At 44.9% G+C, this 24,778-nt stretch overlaps 1 protein-coding gene across 1 annotated transcript; it reads right to left on the minus strand.

Annotated features, from left to right (window-relative positions):
• Positions 1-2,944: 2,944 nt before the first annotated feature.
• On the minus strand, positions 2,945-24,611 carry LOC130368128 (low molecular weight neuronal intermediate filament-like). Its single transcript, XM_056571461.1, has 4 exons — positions 23,733-24,611; positions 7,419-7,739; positions 6,996-7,120; positions 2,945-4,250 (listed from the first exon to the last, which is right to left on the minus strand). The coding sequence occupies exons 1-4, from the start codon at positions 24,444-24,446 to the stop codon at positions 3,971-3,973; spliced, it is 1,440 nt and encodes a 479-aa protein (XP_056427436.1). The 5' UTR covers positions 24,447-24,611; the 3' UTR covers positions 2,945-3,970.
• Positions 24,612-24,778: the final 167 nt, after the last annotated feature.

Below are 24,778 nucleotides of genomic sequence, written 5' to 3' on the forward strand. Positions count from 1 at the left end.
TGCTGTATGCTCCATAGGAAGTTCTTTTCTTTTTGAATTTCCTTTCTGTCTGATCACAGTGCTCTCTGCTGACACCTCTGTCCATGTCAGGAACTGTCCAGAGCAGGATAGGTTTTCTGTGGGGATTTGCTCCTACTCTGGACAGTTCCTTCTGGATCCTGTGTAGGGATCTTTTTCTCTTCTATCTTCTTTTAAGTACCTTAAAGGAGTGTTTCCCAGCCAGCGTGCCACCAGTTGTTGCATGACATATGACTGCATGATCCGACTACACCGGCTTTGTCTGTAGTCTGTAACCATGGCGACACACAGGTCTGTGTTTACAATCATGCAGTATAATCCAAGTCTTCGAGTACCAACTCTATAAACACCACTAATAAATTTTTCTTTTCATTTAGAACAGATTTTAGAAGGTTATTCTTTAGCCAAGACAGTATTAACAGTTATATAAAGAAAATACCCAAACCACCGTCATGGTGTTACTCTTATCTTTTATTATTGTTTTCCAAGTCAAAACTCAGATCCACAGACAAGATCATGCAAGGATTCCTCGACTACCACAGGGACCTGAACTGTACACATGGTTAATTCCATATTATGCTTGCCTCTCGCTCATACACAGTAATCCTACAAGCCTCATCCATTGGAGATTATTATATTCTGTATTTTTTACTATTATTTTAATTAAGAATTGGGCTGTACCTAAGCACGAATATCACACAACATCTTGAGTTCCGGGTGATATAAGGAAAATAAAATCAATGCATATGAAGGCAGAAGCAACTGTGTAATGGGCTGACATCACCGACCCATGACGATATAAAGGCATTTTCTTTCAAAAACAGCACCACCCCTGTCCTCAGGTTGTGTGTGGTATTACAACTCTGCTCCATTCACTTTAAAGGGGTTATTTCCTCTAAAAACAGCACCACACCTGTCTTAAGGTTGCGTACAATATTACAGCTCAGTTCCATTAAAGTGAATGAAGCCAAATTGTAATACCACACACAACCTGAGGACAGGTGTAGTGCTGTTTTTGGAAGAAAATAGCTATGTTTTACTATTCCTGGATAACTACTTTAAAGGGGTACTCCGCTGCTCAGCGTTTGGAACAAACTGTTCCGCACGCTGGAGCTCGTGACGTCATAGCCCCGCCCCCTCATGACATCACGCCATGCCCCCTCAATGCAAGTCTATGGGAGGGGGCATACGCCCCCTCCCATAGACTTGCATTGAGGGGGCGGAGTGTGATGTCATGAAGGGGCGGGCTATGACGTCTCGAGCTCCCGGCTCCAGCGTTCGGAACAGTTTGTTCCAAACTCTGAGCAGCGGAGTACCCCTTTAATGGAACTGAACTGCAATACCACACATAACCTGTGGACAAGAGTGGCACTGTTTCATCTACGCCTTAATAACTATTTAAAGGGGTTGTATGATAACAAAAAAATACGGCTACTTTCCTCCACAAGCATCGCTTTTTGTCCGTAGGCCTTTTCCGGTATTGCAAATTAAAGTGACGCTGTTTTTTTAACCTTATACAACACTTAACAGTAAATGCTGTTTCATTCCAAAGCATGGCTTCTTCCACAGTGTATAGGACCATATTGTTGGTAATAGCAAACGAAAAGTGATGATGAAGCTAAATGTTAACTCAACATAAGCCTTCACTATACTTACAATGCCAATATATCTATAGAAAAGGACTCACACGGACTGATGGTCCGATCCTATAGGAGAATTCTCACTAATACACTCATAATACATAAGCGGGTAAATATAGTGGGTCAGAAAGTGACCACTTATGAAGTAAGGCCGTATTCCTACTAATCGGCCATAGTACAATACTGGCCAATGGCCATCTATATTTTACTTTCATACGTCGTTCTATTGCCAAATACTGAAATGTAGCACCTAGTGGCTTTCCTGCTGTGACAAGTGTAACTAGTGGTTGTGGCAGTGATGAAAAGACTTCTCTTTGCCCTCAGGCAAGAAACACATGGACTGTCATGAATATTACCAGAGCCCATGATAAAGGAGATCCACAGCATTTTTGATACAAGCAAACCAGGAATTTATGAGTCTATTGACCTGCGACTAGTTGACGGGTGTGATGAGCAAAACCCTAAAATCCTGGATGTCTTTATAGACATAAAGGGGTACTCCGCTGCCCCAGCGTTCGGAACATTTTGTTCCAAATGCTGGGGGCAGGGTTGTGACGTCACGGCCACGCCCCTCGTGATGTCACGCCACACCCCCTCAATACAAGTATATGGGAGGGGGCGTGGCAGCCGCCACGCCCCCTCCCATATACTTGTATTGAGGGGGTGTGGCGTGGCGTGACATCACGAGGACTTGCCATAGACTTGCATTGAGGGGGTGTGGCGTGACGTCACAACTCCCGCCGCCGCCGCACCCAGTGTTCTAAACAAACACTGGGTGCTGCACAGAGATCGCGATAGGGGATAAGATGTCTAGGGGTGGAGTTCCCCTTTAAGTGTCTTGAAGGAGAACTCCAGAATACAAAAATTGTCCCCCCATACTGCAGGCAGTAAAAAAATTAAATAGATACATACCTTCCTTCGCTCCCCCAGGGCCTCCGGTAACCGTCTATTGTCTCCGCCACGATCCTCTTCCTGGTTGCCGGTGGTCGGAGAGTCATACTGCACTCAGCCAATCACCAGCCGCAGCGAAGTCCCGACTCGGCCGGCGATAGGCTGAGCGGCAGTGTGACGTTTTCGGCCCCGGCAGCAGGTGCCGGTGTAGTGAAGAATTGGGTGTCTTGAAGCGTTCTCACACTGCCGCTCAGTCTATCGCCGGCCAAGTCGGGACTTTGCTGCGGCAGGTGATTGGCTGAGTGCAGTTTGACTCGCCGACCACCGGCAACCAGGAAGAGGATTGTGGCGGAGACTGGAGCCGGTTACCGGAGGCACCGGGGGAGTGAAGGAAGGTATGTATCTATTTATTTTTTTACTGCCGGCAGTATGGGGGACAATTTTTGTATTCTGGAGTTCTCCTATAAGTGTGAAAAATACTGTATAGTATCTGTTCAGCAGATGATGCAGCAGGCCCCTGACATTAGATAACTGCTGGCCAAAATTTGTTAGATCAGAAGTTATAGGGGAAGATTTATCAAAACCTGTGCAGAGGAAGAGTGGTGCAGCTGCCCATAGCAACCAATCAGATTGCTTCTTTCATTTTTAAAGAGGCCTATGAAAAATGAAAGAAGCGATCTGATTGGTTGCTATGGGCAACTGCACTACTCTTCCTCTACACAGGTTTTGATAACTCTCCCCCATTATGCCCAATCTTTGGTCTTCCTATGGATAGGGAAAGAGTATCTGCTGGACACCTCCATTGGTGCTTATCTTGTGAGAAGACAAAAGAGAGTCTACTGAAAATGTCCAACATGGGCAACATAGTATTCCTTCCAAATTTCCACTGACACTATAAAGGCAGATTTTGTCCTAACATAAAGTATATACTGTACCTATAGCCCTATGTACTATGTATACAGTGTTATTGTCAAGTAGGTGAAAACCAGTGTGGGACAATAGTCTACTGGTAGGACCTGCACACTTCGGGGTTCCTCATCATACATCATGGAGGGTGACCATGCTGAGAACATATTCCATTTCATGGGCTGCATATATCTGTTATTGTCTTGTGTGTTTCTGACATATTTTGTTTGTGAATTTATCTTTGCTTAATTTGACAGAGGTCAAAGAGGTCTATATAAAACAACATAATATTGTTCTATATTGCATATTGTCATGAGAATAAGATGGGATGAGCTATGTAGTATCTTCATTACATTATATGACTGGATATAGCTTGTCGTGGCTCTTAATATAGTTTTATGGCTTCTTTATTTTAACCCGCGCTAGCCTAGCTGAGAAAAAAAAATCCAAAAAGAAATGAGTGAATGGAAGTATTAGTATGGCAGGTGTGTGGGCTTCAGCAGATCATAGCTAGCTCAGTTCTTGGAGGGGGTCTTTTCTGAGGATGCGTCTCCTGATTTTGGTACTTTGGGTTGGCTGGCACCCCCTCCCTTGCCTCCGTCAGATACATCTTTTTTCTCGTCTTTCTTTTCTTCTTTTTTCTCTTCTTTTTTCTCTTCTTTCCGGATGGTGACTGTGGATGAGGTATAACCCTTCCCTCCGAAGTAAGAGCCAGGAGAATATGGGTAACCAATGCCAAACATGCTGCTTCCTCCCACTGTGGTCAGACGTGTCTCCTCCCCTTCGAGGAGTTTCCTGTATGTAAACAAAAAAACATGGTTAAAAGGATGCACGTCTGTACTGTGTAGAATGCGTGTGAAAGGGTTAACTAAGCTGCCAGCTTTCAGTAAAGTATGATGTTATATGTCGGGGTGCACGCACACCACGATTTATGCATCTGGCAGGAGAATTTTAAAACAGCTGGATCCCTGCCGTATCCCATTCAATTCAATGAGCCAAATGGAGTCAACTTATGACTCCAGTTGGCTCATTATCTGGCTTTTGTCCTGGAATGAAAACTGTGGTCTGCTGAATGGGGTAAAAGGTTTCTACACCAGCACAGACGGGGGTTCTTTACTGTAAGAGCAGTGAGACTATGGAACTCTCTGACAGAGGAAGTGGTCATTTCTGCTTGTGTCATGCCTCTTTCCAGTTAAAGGGGTACTCCGCTGCGTAGCGCTTGGAATAAACTGTTCCGAACGCTGGAGCCGGCACTGGGAGCTCGTGACGTCATAGCCCTGCCCCCTCATGATGCCACACCCCGCCCCCTCAATGCAAGTCTATGGGAGGGGGTGTGACGCCTGTCACGCCCCCTCCCATAGACTTGCATTGAGGGGGCGGGGCGTGATGTCATTAGGGGGCGGGGCTATGATGTCACGAGCTCCCGACTCCAGCGTTCGGAACAGTTTGTTCCAAACGCTGAGCAACGGAGTACCCCTTTAAGCCTTGGACAATGGCACATTATACTGTTCTTTTTGGTGTGCTACACCTAATATGTCTTCTGAGCGCAACGTTTCTGGTGCAACAACCATTGTAAATCTGGGCCATTGTGTACACTTTTGGAATTTGTGTAAAAGACATAAAACAACTAGAGTAGATTCAATGGCAGGTGACTAAAGTAATATATGGAATGGGTGGACTTGAGTACCCAGAAAAGTTATAATCATCTGTGTTATTTAGTTAGGAAAAGTTTGGTGGCTGAGGGTTGACCTTATAACTGTATACAAATATATCAGAACAGAGAGAGTTATCTCCTATGATCAGTGGTCCCTCAAGTTACAATATTAATTGGTTCCTGGACGACCATTGTATGTTGAAACTATTGTATGTTGAGACCAGAACTCTATGGAAATCTGGTAATTGGTTCTAAAGGCACCAAAATGTCATCCAAAAAATAGGAAAAAGTGAGAATTAAAGAAAAATAAGTAGATAACTAATATAGATAAAGCAAATCCTTATATATAAAAGAAAGAAAGATCTGCTGGGAGCTGTAAATCACTGTCTATGTCAGTGTTTCCCAAGCAGGGAGCCTCCAGCTGTTGCAAAACTACAACTCCCAGCATGCCCGGACAGCCAAAGGCTGTCCGGGCATGCTGGGAGTTGTAGTTTTACAAGAGCTGGGGGCAACCTGCTTGGGAAACACTGGTCTATGCACAATGTCCTAAAAAAGTAACATGGAGCCGCCCTCACCTGGTGTCCAAAGGAGCAGCTAACCCTGGTACAGGTAAATAGTACAGAACAAGTAATACCTCCCTGTACTGTAGGGGGCGCTACCAGACACCAGTCAGTGCATATGCTTCAGGAATAAAGGGGTTTTACCAGTAAAATGGCCATTCTAATTGGTCAGTTCTTCCAGCCATTGACACGTTTCACAGATCTGGACTGTCTGTACATTGTATGTTGAGTCTGGTTTCAACTTACAATGGTCCACAAAAGACCATTGTATGTTGCAACTATTGTATGTTGAGGCCATTGTAAGATCATTGTATTTATACCCAAGACTGTATCTTTAAAGGAGTAGTCCAGTGGTGATTCAGTGGTGAGCAACTTATCCCCTATCCTAAGGATAGGGGATAAGTTGCAGATCGCGGGGGGTCCGACCCCTGGGGCCCCCCGCGATCTGCTGTACGGAGCCCCGACAGCCCGCTGGAAGGGGGCGTGTCGACCTCCGCACGAGGCGGCGGCCGACACGCCCCCTCAATACAACTCTATGGCAGAGCCGAAGCGCTGCCTTCGGCAATCTCCGGCTCTGCCATAGAGATGTATTGAGGGGGCGTGTCGGCCGCCGCCTCGTGCGGGGGTCGACACCCGCTATCTCGGCGGAGAGCCGGGGCGCCGTACAGAGAGATCGCAGGGGGCCCCAGCGGTCGGACCCCCCGCGATCTCAAACTTATCCCCTATCCTTAGGATAGGGGATAAGTTTTTCACCACTGGACTACCCCTTTAAGGAGGCATCTTTTACATCTAGAAAAAAGAAGGTTTCCACACCAACACAGACAAGGGTTCTTAACTGTAAGAGCAGTGAGACTATGGAACTCTCTGCCAGAGGAGGTAGACAACTGGAATTGTTGTAAAGGGGCCTGCACGTCTTTCATGCCTTTTATTAGCACTAAACTTCTCATGATTGGTTGTTGATCCAGGGATTCATTCTTAGACTAAGGACTGAATATTTTTTCAGGTTTGGTCTTACCTTCCTCTCAATGAACATTGCAGGATAATAGGCTGAACTACATTAGGTTGGGCTTATGGCTAAGGGACATATGCACCAATGTGGTTTTGCACAAGTGGCAATGTATAGGTTTGATCCTACTGACAACCATGCCAATCCTGCACCATAATGTTCGGTGAGTAAAGCCCTATCATTGTAGTGTCATTTAAAATGGTTGCCTTTAATACCTGGAGGGCTACTCATTGGCCATTGTGCAGACGTGAAGTTTGAGTTATCATGTGCACAAGTGAATTGGAGGCAGCTTTTGTGGACAGATTGCTTATTCTTATTACCTGTATGCAGCTATTTCAATATCCAGAGCCATCTTGACATTGAGCAGATCCTGGTATTCTCTAAGATGGCGAGCCATTTCTCCTTTAGTATTTCGTAGAGCATTGTCCAGTTGGTTTATGGTTTCCTAAAGAAATAATAACATTGAAGATAACTATAAAGGAGAAGCTCAGCTCAGACTGAGAAAACCAAAAAATGTTGACTTTGGATAGAAGCATCATACCATATTACTATGACGTATTTCTGATGACCTATAAACTTTAACCAAAAATTGAAAATGTATCTAGTTATACCTCCCAATCTTTACATATGAATAGGCTGGCCTCCTGAGGGGAGTACTGTGTCATAAATGAAGCCTGGAAGGACAATTAGACTAAAGCCACAAGACAAAATCTCTTCCTAACAAGACATTGCAGAAGTGTTACCTGCATTTGAGTTATCTCTTCATTGTTCCTGTCCTCCACCTCCTGGAGCTGCCTCTCAAGGGATTCATTGGCATTGCGTAGAGCATCAACCTCCAGAGTTCGGGCTTGCAGTTGTCTTCGGTATTCTGAGATCTCTTCCTTGGCTTGGCGAATGTTGTCATTGTTGCGGGCAGCCTCTTGGGACACGTTGGCAATCTTAGTCTGGTACCACTCCTCCGCTGATTGCTGATTACGGGTGGACAGGACCTCATATTGCATACGGATTTCCTTTAGGGCTGCTGTTAGGTCGGGCTTACTGACTACATCCATCTCTACTGTAATCTGCAAAACAAAGTGCCATAAATGTTAATCACTCTAATTAAAGAGTACCTCTCATGATCTTGTAAACATTTTTAATCCTCCCAGTTCACTGCCCCCATCATGATAAACCACCCCCTGCCTTTATTTTTATTATTTTTTTAGTTTTCTACCTTGATATTGCTCTGTATTTTCTGCCCAGTCAGATTCACAGACTGGGAAATGGCGTTACCCAGCAGGTGTGACATCATCTGAAGCCATACATGGGAGAACTTCCTCCCTCACTCTGCTACACACAGTCCAGAGCAGTTCAGTGTGAGATGAGCTATGATTGGCTAAGGCTGCATCCCCCCCCTCAGCATTTCCTGTGTTTGAACTTCTGCCAGGTAAGCAGGAGTCCAAAGTCTGTGCAAGAGATGGGGGGGGGGGGGGGGGATGTGCTCTGGACAAGTAGGGAGACACCTAGTGGTAGCTTTTTTAAACACACAAAAAAAAACAACATAGAAAACTTGCTTTTTTTGTAAAAACAAAGTACATAAGAAACATTTTTTTTTACCATAAGAAGTGCAATAGCAAAACCTAGTTTTAATGACAGTGCCCATTTAAAGACAAGTATTTTGTTCCTTCTCCACCTCTGAGCCATATCACTCCATCTCCATTCCTGCTTTGTTCCACATCACCCATTCTCCACCTCTATGCACCAGGCTACTCCTTTAGTATCTATGTTAAGTCCAACCACCCTTTCCTTATCTTTACTAGGTGCCAGACCTGTATGCTTCCACCTCTATATGCCAGACCACATTATCTCCACATCTTCTCTTCTATGTGACAGACCACTTCTCCGCCTCTGCTGTGCCTGACCACCCATTTTCCATCTCTTCTGTGTCAGACAACTTCTTCTCCATGTCCCCTATGTGCCAGACCATTTTTTCTCCATCTATACTATGCGCTGACCACCCATTCTCCATCTCTGCTATATGTCTGACCAGCCCATCTTCAGCTCTACTACTGGCTTTAGAGACTACACCTTCTCCACCTCTTCTATGTGCCAGACCACTTCTTCTCCATCTGTACTATGGGGAAGATTTATCAAAACCGGTGCAGTTGCCCATGGCAACCACTGAGGATGCTTATTTCATTCTTCATAGGTCTCTTTAAAAATGAAAGAAGTTATCTGATCGGTTGCCATGGGCAACTGCACCACTCTTCCTCTGCACAGGTTTTTATAAATCTCTCCTTATGTGCCTGACCACAGACTCTCCATCTCTGCTGTGTCTAATCAACCCCTTTTCCATCCCTTCTGTGCCAGACCACTTCTTCTCTATGTCTTCTAAATGCCAGACCACCTCTCCTCTATCTCTACTATGTGTCTGACCACCTCTTCTCCATCTCTACTATACAGCTGACCACCTCTTCTCCATCTCTACGGTGTCTGACCACCTCTTCTCCATCTCTACGGTGTCTGACCACCTCTTCTCCATCTCTGCGGTGTGTCTGACCACCTCTTCTCCATCTCTACTATGCAGCTGACCACCTCTTCTCCATCTCTGCAGAGTGTCTGACCACCTCTTCTCCATCTCTGCGGTGTGTCTGACCACCTCTTCTCCATCTCTGCGGTGTGTCTGACCACCTCTTCTCCATCTCTGCGGTGTGTCTGACCACCTCTTCTCCATCTCTACTATACAGCTGACCACCTCTTCTCCATCTCTACTATACAGCTGACCACCTCTTCTCCATCTCTGCGGTGTGTCTGACCACCTCTTCTCCATCTCTGCGGTGTCTGACCACCTCTTCTCCATCTCTGCGGTGTGTCTGACCACCTCTTCTCCATCTCTGCGGTGTCTGACCACCTCTTCTCCATCTCTGCGGTGTGTCTGACCAATTCTTCTCCATCTCTGCGGTGTGTCTGACCACCTCTTCTCCATCTCTGCGGTGTGTCTGACCACCTCTTCTCCATCTCTGCGGTGTGTCTGACCACCTCTTCTCCATCTCTACTATACAGCTGACCACCTCTTCTCCATCTCTGTGGTGTGTCTGACCACCTCTTCTCCATCTCTGCGGTGTGTCTGACCAATTCTTCTCCATCTCTGCGGTGTGTCTGACCACCTCTTCTCCATCTCTGTGGTGTGTCTGACCACCTCTTCTCCATCTCTGCGGTGTGTCTGACCAATTCTTCTCCATCACTACGGTGTGTCTGACCACCTTGTCTCCGTCTCTGCGGTGTGTCTGACCACCTCTTCCCCATCTCTACTATACAGCTGACCACCTCTTCTCCATCTCTGCGGTGTGTCTGACCACCTCTTCTCCATCTCTGCGGTGTGTCTGACCACCTCTTCTCCATCTCTGCGGTGTGTCTGACCACCTCTTCCCCATCTCTACTATACAGCTGACCACCTCTTCTCCATCTCTGCGGTGTGTCTGACCACTTCTTCTCCATCTCTGCGGTGTGTCTGACCACCTCTTCTCCATCTCTACTATACAGCTGACCACCTCTTCTCCATCTCTGTGGTGTGTCTGACCACCTCTTCTCCATCTCTGAGGTGTGTCTGACCACCTCTTCTCCATCACTACGGTGTGTCTAACCACCTCTTCCCCATCTCTACTATACAGCTGACCACCTCTTCTCCATCTCTGCGGTGTGTCTGACCAATTCTTCTCCATCACTACGGTGTGTCTGACCACCTTGTCTCCGTCTCTGCGGTGTGTCTGACCACCTCTTCCCCATCTCTACTATACAGCTGACCACCTCTTCTCCATCTCTGCGGTGTGTCTGACCACCTCTTCTCCATCTCTGCGGTGTGTCTGACCACCTCTTCTCCATCTCTGCGCTGTGTCTGACCACCTCTTCTCCATCTCTGCGGTGTGTCTGACCACCTCTTCTCCATCTCTGCGGTGTGTCTGACCACCTCTTCTCCATCTCTGCGGTGTGTCTGACCACCTCTTCTCCATCTCTGCGGTGTGTCTGACCACCTCTTCTCCATCTATGCGGTGTGTCTGACCACCTCTTCTCCATCTCTGCGGTGTGTCTGACCACCTCTTCTCCATCTATGCGCTGTGCCTGACCACCTCTTCTCCATCTCTGCGGTGTCTGACCACCTCTTCTCCATCTCTACTATACAGCTGACCACCTCTTCTCCATCTCTGTGGTGTGTCTGACCACCTCTTCTCCATCTCTGCGGTGTGTCTGACCAATTCTTCTCCATCTCTGCGGTGTGTCTGACCACCTCTTCTCCATCTCTGTGGTGTGTCTGACCACCTCTTCTCCATCTCTGCGGTGTGTCTGACCAATTCTTCTCCATCACTACGGTGTGTCTGACCACCTTGTCTCCGTCTCTGCGGTGTGTCTGACCACCTCTTCCCCATCTCTACTATACAGCTGACCACCTCTTCTCCATCTCTGCGGTGTGTCTGACCACCTCTTCTCCATCTCTGCGGTGTGTCTGACCACCTCTTCTCCATCTCTGCGGTGTGTCTGACCACCTCTTCCCCATCTCTACTATACAGCTGACCACCTCTTCTCCATCTCTGCGGTGTGTCTGACCACCTCTTCTCCATCTCTACTATACAGCTGACCACCTCTTCTCCATCTCTGTGGTGTGTCTGACCACCTCTTCTCCATCTCTGCTGTGTGTCTGACCACCTCTTCTCCATCACTACGGTGTGTCTGACCACCTTGTCTCCGTCTCTGCGGTGTGTCTGACCACCTCTTCCCCATCTCTACTATACAGCTGACCACCTCTTCTCCATCTCTGCGGTGTGTCTGACCACCTCTTCTCCATCTCTGTGGTGTGTCTGACCACCTCTTCTCCATCTCTGCTGTGTGTCTGACCACCTCTTCTCCATCACTACGGTGTGTCTGACCACCTTGTCTCCGTCTCTGCGGTGTGTCTGACCACCTCTTCCCCATCTCTACTATACAGCTGACCACCTCTTCTCCATCTCTGCGGTGTGTCTGACCACCTCTTCTCCATCTCTGCGGTGTGTCTGACCACCTCTTCTCCATCTCTGCGCTGTGTCTGACCACCTCTTCTCCATCTCTGCGGTGTGTCTGACCATCTCTTCTCCATCTCTGCGGTGTGTCTGACCACCTCTTCTCCATCTCTGCGGTGTGTCTGACCACCTCTTCTCCATCTCTGCGGTGTGTCTGACCACCTCTTCTCCATCTCTGCGCTGTGTCTGACCACCCACACTCCATCTCTGCTGTGCCTAACCAACTCTTTTTCCATCTCTTCTGTGCCAGACCACTTCTTCTCCATGTCTCCTAAATGCCAGACCACCTCTCTTCCATCTCTGCTATGTGTCCAACAACCCCTTCTCCATCTTTATGTGCCATACCCCTGCTTCTCTACCTATTGTATGTTATACATCAGACCCTTATTTTCCCACTTCTGATATATGGCACATCACTCACACCCCACCATTACAATATGTCTGACCACCCCTGCTCTATCCTCCCATACTTTGTGCCACATCTTTCCTTTCCCACCTCTGCCATTGGCCATACCACTATTTCCGTATCTCTGCTATGTGTGACCCTTCCTTCCCCAGCAGTCCTTTGCCTTTAACTAAATGTTTTTAGATTTTAACCTTTGTACCGCAGATATTGAAAACGTGTTCCTGAATCAATCCATACTAAATATGGGTGGGTTTAATGCTTTATTAGCCTGAATGTTAACGTTATAGAATTCCGAGTGATTTCTGGACATATTCATAGTCAGAAGTAACTACATAACGTAAAGCCAATTATCTACATATATTGATATCATGACACCAAAAAGAGAACCATACCACAGAATACACAGCAAAGTAATAGAATATACAAAATCAACTTTATTAATACAATTTAGTAATAAAAATTTCAGATATTAAAATTGGAAAAAAGAATAAATAGGCACTGGTGGACATACAAAGATATAGGAAAATGGTAGGACACAAATACATCAAAATATGCAAATATAAGGAGTAAATGCCACAATAGCTGGTAGGATACAAGGGTGCTGCCTGCCAAAAATATGCAATAAAGAGTGCCAAACCATACCTACAGGTGGTTCAGGTGTAGGTATGGTTTGGCACCCTTTATTGCATATTTTTGGCAGGCAGCACCCTTGTATCCTACCAGCTATTGTGGCATTTACTCCTTATATTTGCATATTTTGATGTATTTGTGTCCTACCATTTTCCTATATCTTTGTATGTCCACCAGTGCCTATTTATTCTTTTTTCCAATTTTAATATCTGAAATTTTTATTACTAAATTGTATTAATAAAGTTGATTTTGTATATTCTATTACTTTGCTGTGTATTCTGTGGTATGGTTCTCTTTTTGGTGTCATAATTACAATTACATACCTTTACCTACTATATATGTAGGGTTATATTTACCTTTGGTGACATATATTGATATCAATTGGAAGTGTTCATGTCTTCTTAGGTCAGTAGTTTCTACACTTATACGTGCGGCAAAACTACAACTTCCAGCATGCACTTCCAGGTACCAATGCTGGAGTAGGCCTTTACCAACTTTATTTCTGTCCTACCTATTCTTCTATACCAGTGCTTCCCAACCAGGGTGCCTCCAGCTGTTGCAAAACTACAACTCTCAGCATGCCCGGACAGCCTTCGGCTGTCCGGGCATGCTGAGAGTTGTAGTTTTGCAACAGCTGGAGGCACTCTGGTTGGGAAGCACTGCTCTATACTTTACCAAGTGTTCATGTTTAATATAAATAAAGCAGAAAATCTCATTAATGGAAATCCTGACCCTTCATCCCTCACCCTGCTCAACATACAGCGAGCAGTGAAAGCGTTAAGCCAATGACTAATGACTGTAAATCCCAGCAGAGAACCCCCAATGAATTCTGGGTAAGACAAATGCATTAAATGAACAGCTGGACAGAGCGGATTGAGGGAACAAGTGCAGGAAGGACAGTGCGATCTTTAGAAATCTTATTACCATCCATCTCCCAGAGGAAACACTTGTGTGCCGAGCTGTGGGGCCTTAAAGACGTCTCTATATGTATCTCGGCCAGACATCCGCATTTGTTCTAATATTTGCACTGTAGGCTGCTACGTCATTATATTAGATGGCGGTGTATCTGGGTTTCTTCAATATACAGTAGAAGATATATACATAGAATTACACATTCCCTATTGCTATTAATAAAATGGCCAAGATAATAAAAATTAACCTATTTATTTTGTACATGGTGAGCACTAGAGATGAGCGAACTTACAGTAAATTCGATTTGTCACGAACTTCTCGGCTCGGCAGCTGATGACTTATCCTGCGTAAATTAGTTCAGCTTTCAGGTGCTCCGGTGGGCTGGAAAAGGTGGATACATTCCTAGGAAAGAGTCTCCTAGGACTGTATCCAACTTTTCCAGCCCACCGGAGCACCAGAAACTAATTTATGCAGGAAAAGTCATCAACTGCCGAGCCGAGAAGTTCGTGACGAATCAAATTTACTGTAAATTTGCTCATCTCTAGCGAGCACCATTGCCTGTAATTGGGTACTGGCGTCCTTTTCTCTAGGGCCATATATACCATTGATACTATATACAGTAACATGACACTGTGTAAACTACAGCACATAAGAATGTTATTTCTACATATTCAGACATATTCCTATAATCTGCCCTCTAAAGAATTGTTATATAAATAAATAAGGCTAGGTTCAGACTACGGAATTTCCACCTGCAATTCTGCTTTGAAATTGCAGGCGGAAATTCCGCTTGCTAAAATGTATAGTGTAGTGAATGGCTTTCCGTTATATGTGAACGGAAAATCTGCTTGGAAATTTCCGCTTTAAGAAAGGCGTTGCTCCTTCTTCAGGCGGAAATACTCGCGGAACACATTGCAGTCTATTGGATACTGCAGTGTCCGCGCGGTCCTAGCGCCAACTGATTCAGTCAGCACTGGCCGCACTCGGAATCTCTGGGCGGAAATTTTCTGCCCGGAGATTCCGTAGTCTGAACCTAGCCTAAAGTGCAGCGGAGTCTTCTCATTGAGGTCATTGTATAGCACCTCATTTATTCCTCTTGGAAATGTAAGAAAAAATTGACACATCTGGCATACCATTGCCCTTGTCAACAGAGCGTGTCCCCAAACAGTCTCGGAAATATTCTTGTTATATCTAGAAGATAAAAATGTATCCTTCCTGGCCTAATACTGTTCACAGCATTGATACATTGTAGCAAACTATCATCACATGGAGATTTATTTTGCCTATATGTTAACTTTTAAGGGTCAGCTCAGAGCTGCAGATAAAACAAATGATACCTGTCTCTTAGCTGATGGCTGTTTGCAAAGCTATAAAATTATGTTTTTCTTCCAAGCTCAAGTGTCATAGAGGCTGGGCTGTGCTGCAGCATGCATGCCTCCTCCCTCCCCCACTCCTCCCTGCTTGGACTTCAGTACTGAGACCTGTACATCAATCATGCAGGGCAGGGAGGGATGAGGCATGCATGCTGCCCTTGAGCTTTGAAAGAAAACATTTATAACTTTGCAAACAGCTCTGAGCATGACAGCTCTGAGCATGACATAAAGCTGATACATTCCCTTTAAAGGGGTTGTGCGCTGCCCTGACTTTCGGAGCTCCGCTCACAGCGTCCGGAAGTTCATTACTCCGAACGCTGTGTGCGGGCTTCTGTGTTCGCAGCAGCCGGGAGTGACGTCACGCCCGGCCCCTCGCGATGTCTCGCCCGGCCCCTCGCGACGTCTCGCCTGCCCCCTCGTGGCATCTCGCCCGCCCCCTCAACGAAAGTCTATGGGAAGGGGGCATGACCGCTGTCACGCCCCCTTCCCATAGACTTTGGTAGACGCCCGGCCGGCGGCCGCGAACATGGAAGCCCGCACACAGCATTCGGAGTAATGAACTTCTGGACGCTGTGAGCGGAGCTCCGAAAATTAGGGCAGCGCACAATCCCTTTAAAGGGGTACTCCACTGGAAAACATTTTTTTTTAAATCAACTGGTGCCAAAAAGTTTAAAACAGATTTGTAAATTACTTCTATTTAAAAATCTTAATCCTTCCAGTACTTATCAGCTGCTGTATGTTCCAGAGGAAGTTCTTTTCTTTTTGAATTTCCTTTCTGTCTGACCACAGTGCTCTCTGCTGACACCTCTGTCCATGTTATGAACTGTCCAGAGTAGGAGAAAATCCCCATAGAAAACCTATCCTGCCACCACTGTGTAACTCTATTACAATATGATCATGCAACGAGGGGGAATCGGGGGCTTGGGACACAAAACTCTTCTACAGTCCTAAACGGTAAATCTTCCAGGTTATACATCTATACAGAATCAGGAGGTGCGTGACTGGATACTAGGCTGTGGGACAGGTGGCTAATATTCCCTGCGCAAGCTGTAATAGTGGACGCTATATTTCCGAGACACTAAGATGTGGTTGGATGGCGTTTGACAGAAGAGGACAAGTCGAGGACTTATATAAGGACAGCCAGAATCCATTATGGGAAAAGATTAGACAGATGAGAAAATGTATAATAATGTAAAAGAAATCTTACAATTGATGTACAAATGTCTTCCCTTCATGGCTCTGACAGCCGTATTACTTTATATGATTACCTGCTACAGTCGAGGGCATAAATCAATGTGACATCACAGCTAAAAACAGCAAAGCCCATCCGAAAATCAATACAGAGTATACGGTAAAGGACAGAACGCAGGACAAAGGAATGGTATGTACATCTGCCCCCTGTATGTATTATGCCGGCATTTTAGTTGCCGGATTAAGACGACAGAAGACTATTATAAAAAGGAATATTGGAAAGGGCAGATGGCTAATCCTCAACAATAGCCAAAGATAACAATAGCCAAAGATAACAATAGCCAAAGATAAAAAAAAACAGAAACTCATAGGTCATAAAGACATTAGTGATGAGCGGCATTGGCCATATTCGAATTCGCAATATTTTGCGAATATATAGACGTTGCGTATTCTTTATATTCACGTATTGGAGGAAGAAAACCGTGAAGGGGTGGGCAATTTTACTATTAGTTGCTAGGGATGTTGTTGATAACCTCTGACAAGTGAATTTGCATCATTCTAATTGGCCCACAAGTGAAAAGAAGGAATATGCAAATATTCACATATGCGCATATGCGGAAAAAGTGAATATTCGTCATTTTGAATATATAGCGAATATATTCGCAAATTTGTGATATTCGGGATAAAAATGTGAAATGCGAATGTTTGCGCCCAACACTAAAAGACATATACAGGATACAATAGTAAACTAGTTTCCCACATGGACCAATCAGATTTCACCTCCTATTTTTAAGGGCCACTTTTCAGGGTAATCTGATGGGCCTCTTCTGACTTCTTTCTTCTTTGTTGCTGAAAAACGTATATAAAGAGGCCGGCCCGGCTCCTTTATCCCTTAGTAAGAGGCTATGGAAAGCCTTGTTTGCAGGGAAGGCATCATTACACATCGGCCATTCATATGACAACCTTGTGAAGCATGGATCACCGGAGCGACTCTTAGGCTGGGTTTCTGCCGGAGATCGAGCCGGCAGCGCTAGGACCACGCGGACTGCATTGCCATCCCCATAGATGGCAATGCATTTCTGAGCAGATTTCCCAAAAGATCCACCCAGAAATGCATTGCCGTCTATGGGCAATGCAGTATGCACGGTCCTAGTGTCGCCGGCTTGATCTCCAGCAGAAATTCTGCCCGGAGATTCCGTAGTGTGAACCCAGCCTTATAGGGCAGATCTATGATCTAAGGCAGTGGTCTTCAACCTGCGGTCCTCTAGATGTTGCAAAACTACAACTCCCAGCATACCCGGACAGCCAACGGCTGTCCGGGCATGCTGGGAGTTGTAGTTTTTCAACATCTGGAGGTCTGCATGTTGAAGACCACTGATCTAAGGTGTCCTGAGAGGGGAGGCCCCATCAATGATGTCCATCTGCTCAAATAGAGGACATAGAGATATGATCATATAACTGCAACAGTAACTCAAATAACCAGTTGTTACAACCAAGGTAAGGAGAATACCATCCTTACCCGCACAGCACAGCACACATCTATGTTCACAAGATGGAATTTCCATGCGGAATACCAACTTGAAATTCCGCACAGAGATTCCACAGCAGCAGAGTCCCACTGATTTCAATGTGATTCTGCTGCGTTGTTCACATAGCAGAGTTTCCATGCTGGAAACATCTGTCGCCGAAATTATAGACATGTCTATTCTTTCTGCGGACTCCATATGTAAATGCACTGCCGTCTATGAGATGACTCATTTCTGAGCGGTCCTAGGGCCTGCATGTTCTGCTTGCGTTCCGCTGTCAGGGGAATCTCCCCACAGAGATTTTCCATGCAGACATTCCCCTGTGTGAACATAGCCTGTAGCAGATGGGCTACAGCAGCAGAAGACTACACCTGTGCCACTCCTGTCAGCCAAGAGCAGAAAAATAAGGCTATAATTCGCACAGTCACCAAAATTGGACAGTTGAAGACTGGAAAGATGTTGCCTAGTTGCATTTAACATGGATGTACAGTCTACATAATTTATAGCAACTGTGTAACGCCATTATGTCCATAGGGATCAAAATATTTGTGGAATTTTTCCAGTACTTGGTTGAAAGTATGCCATAAAGAATGAAGGGAAAAGGAGCACAACCCGGTATTGGCAAGGTGTACCTGATCACTATAACTTCAACTAATCATGTGTATCTATTACTGTTCACTTCTTAGCATCGGTTTATAATTTTTTTTTTTAAATGGGCACTGTCAGATACAATATCTTTTGAAATGTTATGAAGCATGCAAAAACAATATGTATTGCAATTGCTTTCATCAGAAAATGTTCAGTATTTCATATTGAAAAAGCCAGTCAAAAACGTGGCCACTAGGGGTCACCCTGCCTACTGGGACACATACCAGTCCTGCAGTGTCCAGTGTTCATCAACACGTTATGGACACCATGATTGATTGACAGGGCTGAAGGCAGGTCCAGAGCTGCTGTGTTTGCTCCCGACCCTCTGTGAGTCAGAACAGAGTGAGGGAGGGGGAGGAGTCATCACAATGAGGAGAAGAGAGGGACACGCCCCATGTCTCTGCATGGACAGAAACCTCACTGAGCAATGATGGCAAGTAAATAAAGGTAATTCTGAGAGAAATATATGTCATAGACACATAAAAATCAGGATGAGGTACTGAGCAACATATAAGTTTTTTTCCTTTTTTTTTGGGGGGGGAGGGGGTCTGACAGATACGCTTTAATATTTATGATGACTGGGTAATTCTACAAAATGTGTGCATTTGTTACTTCACATGGCTTAAAGTGGTGACTTTGGCTGTCTGGACATGCTGGGAGTTGTAATTTTGCAACAGCTGGAGGTACACTGGTTGGGGGAAAAATGTGTCTAAAACAAACATTTCTGAATTTCTGAATTCAAATACAGATGCTTCTTATTCAGATGTGGGGATAGTGAAAGGAAATCTGTCAGCTACAATTCATGTTTCAAACTGCTGACACAGTTAGATAGCTATTAGGACAAGGAGACACGTGGTGCCTTCCATAGATCTGTCTGTGTTTCCATAAAATGCTTTTATCCTCTATGCCAAGTGTCAAAGAGGCGTTCCCAAGTCCCTGAAGTGCTGAGGGATGAAATGCCTTCTGGCTCCACCTCCCATTCCTGTTCCTGATTGACAAGTCAGCTGGAAGCCAAGCCTTGTATCCAAATCTCACACTTTAGCACTTTTCACATGCACAGTACAGGAAGAAGATTTGGAGGCCGAACCCTGAATGTCAATGAAGCAGGAACAGGGATGGAACGGGGGAAGCAATGTTCTTGCTCTTAGCACTTCAGGGGCTTGAAATCACCTCTTTGAATCTTTACACCAGAGAATAAAAGTATTTTTCCTATGTTATCAATGTACCACACGTCTCCTTGTCCTGACAGCATCTAACAGTGTCAGCGGTTTGGAATGTGATTCCACCAGATCCCTCTGTATCTGCTCCTGATCACACATGATACCTGTGTTCTGTCAGCCGTACACCCACACACAGTCTTAATAGCTTTTATACAGAAGTATCTTCAACTTTATAGAGAAATAGACATGAAAAAGATAAATTGCCGGAGTCACCCCCAACGTACAAACACTTCATCACCGTCACTATACAAATCAGGCAGATAGTCACTTATAGTGATTGCCTGTCATGGGGTCCCAGATGTTCCTTCCCTAGTCCTTCTCTATGAATATGAATGTACTGTATTCATTACATACAATGGATTTTTGGGGTTGGAAATATGGGGGGGTGATGGTCATTTAAAATACATAAATTGTGAACATGGGTGTTTTTTTTTTCTCTTTCTTTTTTTTTTAATCACCACAATTTTTTGGTGTTTTTGTGCAGCCAAATGTTTTCTTAAAGGTTATCTCCTTTCCACAGCCATTTGTCTTCCATTTCTGATCTGCTAGTTATCCCCTAGACCAGTGTTTCCCAACCAGGGTGCTTCCAGCTGTTACAAAACAAAAGGCTGTCCGGGCATGCTGAGAGTTGTAGTTTTGCAACAGCTAGAGACACCCTGGTTGGGAAACATTGGGGGGAGATTTATCAAAACCTGTCCAGAGGAAAAGTTGCTGAGTTGCCCATAGCAACCAATCAGATCGCTTCTTTCATTTTGCAGAGGCCTTGTTAAAAATAAAAATAAAAGAGATCTGATTGGTTGCTATGGGCAACGCAGCAACTTTTCCTCTGCACAGGTTTTGATCGTTCTAGATCAGTGGTCCTCAAACTGTGGCCCTCCAGATGTTGCAAAACTACAACTCCCAGCATGCCTGGACAGCCAACGGCTGTCCAGGCATGCTGGGAATTGTAGTTTTGCAACATCTGGAGGGCCACAGTTTGAGGACCACTGATCTAGATGATGAGAATACCCATTTAGGTCTATAGTAAAATAAGTAAGCCACTACAAAGAATGTTTTATGATGTGTGTTTTATTTTTTATTTTTATTTTTTTTGCATAGATCTGTCTGTCTTTTTGGGGGTCTGTGTTGTTTTTTATTTTTTTTTATTTATTTTTTTAATTCTTGCAATATGATGTTTTTTTCCCCCCCCATAGGACTCCCTATAAGACTAACAAAAAATGCATATTACAAATATGAAAAAATGCCATCACAGTGCGTCTGTAAAACGCAATTAAACTTTTTCAAGTTTAAAAAGCAAAAAAAATAAAAAAAAATAAAAAAAATGTATAAAACAAGGTGTGTGTAGAGTCCAAAAAAAGGGTATAAATCATCTAATGCCCATTGTGCATATATATATATATATATATATATATATATATATATATATATACACATAGTGTGTGCTTGTGATGATTGTTACCAGTACCTTCCATAAGGTGCCTTTTAAATGCCCTCTGTGCCATATTGGTCTTTGTTAAAGTGGGTGTGGTACTGCTGCGTTATCAGTATTGGATCCCTCAGAAATGACTGCAGTATGGGAAATCAATGTATAGATCCCTCGGCTCTGATCAATATCTTCCATCCTGGAAATATTCAATCCAACAAATAGAATATTCTGCCCATTATACAGAACTGCAGCCTTCTGAATTACAAGCCTAAAGTCTTCACACGTTCAGGTTTTTAATTGCAATGATTGAATTTAAAGCAAGGAACAGAACATAAATGAAGGAGACATATAAAGAAAAGACTTCTCCCCCATTCAAATCCTTTCCTTACTTTTTTTTTTTATTCAATAATTGCAATTAAAAACCTGATTGTGTGAACACGGCCTTATTATCCTGGTCACACCTGTTAATCGTTGTGTTTGATTGATCCGTTCTAATTATTTTGAAAATATTTATCTTTCATTTCTTCCCACCATCAGCGCCAGGTTACGTCTCAGTTTTGCGCCTGTGGTTTTTCTTTTCACGAAAAGTGGGGACAGATCCAGAAGAGGAGACAATGGATGTATTTCTATTAGCTCGGAATTCCTGCGGCACACGATTACGTTGGGACAAACCTGCAGGAATGTACTGTCCGCTGTGTCTCATCCTTTCTAAATATTTTAGCATCCCCTTCTTCTTTTGTTTTATCTCCCAATTTGGTGTCAGTGACCCAACCCCTCTACGTGATCCTGCTGGTAGTAATGCAAGAACCCATCATGGAGTACTATGTAGAGCAGTGTTTCCCAATCAGGGTGCCTCCAGCTGTTGCAAAACTACAACTCCCAGCATGCCCGGACAGCCTTCGGCTGTCCGGGCATGCTGGGAGTTGTAGTTTTGCAACAGCTGGAGGCACCCTGGTTGGGAAACACTGATGCAGAGTTTACAGTAGGGAACTACCTTCATATAGACCACATGCTTCCACTCTGTATGGTGGACCTAAAATCCATCACATATAATCTGATCTGGATAATAGAGTTCTCTTTTTAAATATTTTTTTTTTTCTTTTGGGGGAGGGGGAGGGAAAATTAGATACCATATCCTTCCCAATGGGCTATGGAAACATGTGACGCACTCATCTTTTCAAGGAGCCATCAAAAGAGCCAAGTCACAGCAGGGAAAAACGAGCACCAGCCCCACCTTTTTCATCATGGGGTGTGGTGGTCATTGACTTTCTGGAGACTTTTTTGCACATACCAATAATTATTAGACAAGGATAAAGCATGGGCGGATCCTGGGGGGGGGGGGGGGGGGGAATCAACAGGGCAATTGCCCCCCCCCCCCCCCGAGGGCCACTATACTTTGTGTAATAATATGTATTATTTTCTGTGCCGACTTTCCCCAGTGTAATTATAGACTGATAGTGCCCCTCCCGAGACTAGACTCTGGATCCACCACTGGGATAAAGTACAGTTTAGCCACACAATTATATACAATGCCATATGCACCTGCCTATATTGCCTAACCACAGTTCTGACCCTCTTTGCTGTGCTCCTGGTACTTCCCACTACCTTTGGAATAACCTTCCATGTGTGCCACATTGCACATGCAGCAACCCCTTCTCTATACAAGACTTTCTAGGCAATTCTTTCACTCTCAATGTCCTCTTGCTCTCTCCACAGAGTAGATAGATAATACATAATCGGTATACAAGACTCGAGACAGTATGAGAGCCCCCAATATTATATCAGTATAACACTGATGTCCCAATGCTTGTCACTTGCATTCCATTATTTCATTGCTGGATCTGCCCTGGTGCAGTTATAATGTATAAGAATTAGTCAGAGTACTGGCTGTAACATCTGCAGAGTCTAATATATATATATAGATGCAAATCATAAAATGTTGCAGTATCTTGTAATACCTTTTTTATTGGAATAACAGCATTTTGTAGAGACAAGCTTTCGGGATTCCTCCCTTTATCAAGTCCAAAGCAAATCTAAGCTCACAAGCAGAAGACACAGGTTACATCTCACAGATATGACGGGGTTAAGACAATAGATGTGGAGAATTCACACTAAGATGGGCCATAAACTGTCCCATAAATTGGCCCATCTTAGTGTGAATTCTCCACATCTGTTGTCTTAACCCCGTCATATCTGTGAGATGTAACCTGTGTCTTCTGCTTGTGAGCTTAGATTTGCTTTGGACTTGATAAAGGGAGGAATCCCGAAAGCTTCTCTACAAAAATATGTTAGTCCAATAAAAAAGGTATTACAAGATACTGCAACATTTTATGATTTGCATCTGCATCACTGGACTAATACGGCTACTCAAATTTATTACATATATATATATATATATATATATATATATATATATATATATATTACTGCCACAATCTGCTGTTGAATATATTGTATAGAGCAGTGTTTCCCAACCAGGGTGCCTCTAGCTGTGGCAAAACTACAACTTCAAGCATGCTGGGAGTTGTAGTTATGCCACAGCTGGAGGCACCCTGGTTGGGGAGCACTGGTATAGAGTGATATGAGGGGCTCTTGTCTCCACTTCAGTGGGATGGCTCATTTGTCTTATCCCCACATGCTGCCCTCCTGGAGCCACAGCCCTGACAGACACCCCTTCTTCTCCCATGGGACCCACCTGAGCCTCTGTCACTGCAGCCTGAAGCTCAGCCACCTCCTCCTCATGGACCTTCCTCACAAAGGACAGCTCATCTAGCAGGGACTCAACCTTCTTCTCCAGCTGCAGACGGTCCAGGGTGGCCTGATCCACATCCTTCCTAAAGTTCTTCATGGCATCTTCAGCCTCTTCTCTCTTATTGGCCTCTTGCTCCAGTTTCTCCTCCAGTTGGTGCACAGCATTTTCCAGGTGCTGACAGTCAAGCTGAGCTTGGTCCTTCTCATGAAGTTGTTCCTCAAGCCTTGACCTGAGCTCCCTGATCTCCTGCTCATAGACCTGACTAAGCCTTGAGGGCTCTGACTGCCTTTGCCTTAGCAAGGTCACCTCTGCCTCCAGTAACTTGTTCTGCTGCTCCAGATGGTGGACCTTCTCAATGTAAGTGACAAAGCGGTCATTGAGACCCTGCAGTTGTTCCTTCTCATTGGTTCTTACTATCTTCAACTCATTGCTGAGAGCTGTGGACTGGGGCAGATCATAATCCACCTGGTGCACTGAGGCAAGGTGGCTGGCAGGGGACCTGCTGATCTTCTTGTAGGAGGAGATGTTGCTGTAGGTATCTCTGGGCCTATATGCTGGAGAGGACCTGGAGCTAGAAGTATACAGGTGGCTTGATGGCCTGGGAGCATCTCCAAATATCTTCTTGTAGGATGAGGTGTAAAGATCCCTGGAAGTCATGGTGAAGCCTTGAAGGTGGGTGTGGGATGCTGCTGGTGATGGCTGAGGATGAAGTACCTTCCTTCTTCCCCTCTACACACAATGCACACTGCAGACTTCCAGCAGCACTTTATATATACACTCATTGCACAAGCCACCCATCCCAGGAGCTAGCCACTCCCAGCACTACAGCATGTGCCCTGTCTATGCAACATCCTCTGCAGTTATCCCATCCAGCACTGGGAAGGGTTAATGAATTCAGAGCACTGCTGCAGATTTCAGCACTTGGGGAGGAGTGACGCACGGTAAGTGCCCTTCCATCTGGATAGTATCCATACTGGGGCAATACCTGC

This window comes from Hyla sarda, chromosome 4 (genome assembly GCF_029499605.1).
Source record: "Hyla sarda isolate aHylSar1 chromosome 4, aHylSar1.hap1, whole genome shotgun sequence".
In the NCBI taxonomy this organism is placed as follows: Eukaryota; Metazoa; Chordata; class Amphibia; order Anura; family Hylidae; genus Hyla; species Hyla sarda.

Coding starts and splice junctions, on each gene's coding strand:
- LOC130368128 (XM_056571461.1), bottom strand. CDS start 24,446: ATGACTTCCAGGGATCTTTACACCTCATCCTACAAGAAGATATTTGGA. Junction 7,740..23,732: donor CTGCAGTGACAGAGGCTCAG/GTGGGTCCCATG, acceptor TTTGTTTTGCAG/ATTACAGTAGAGATGGATGT. Junction 7,121..7,418: donor AAGAGATAACTCAAATGCAG/GTAACACTTCTG, acceptor TTATTTCTTTAG/GAAACCATAAACCAACTGGA.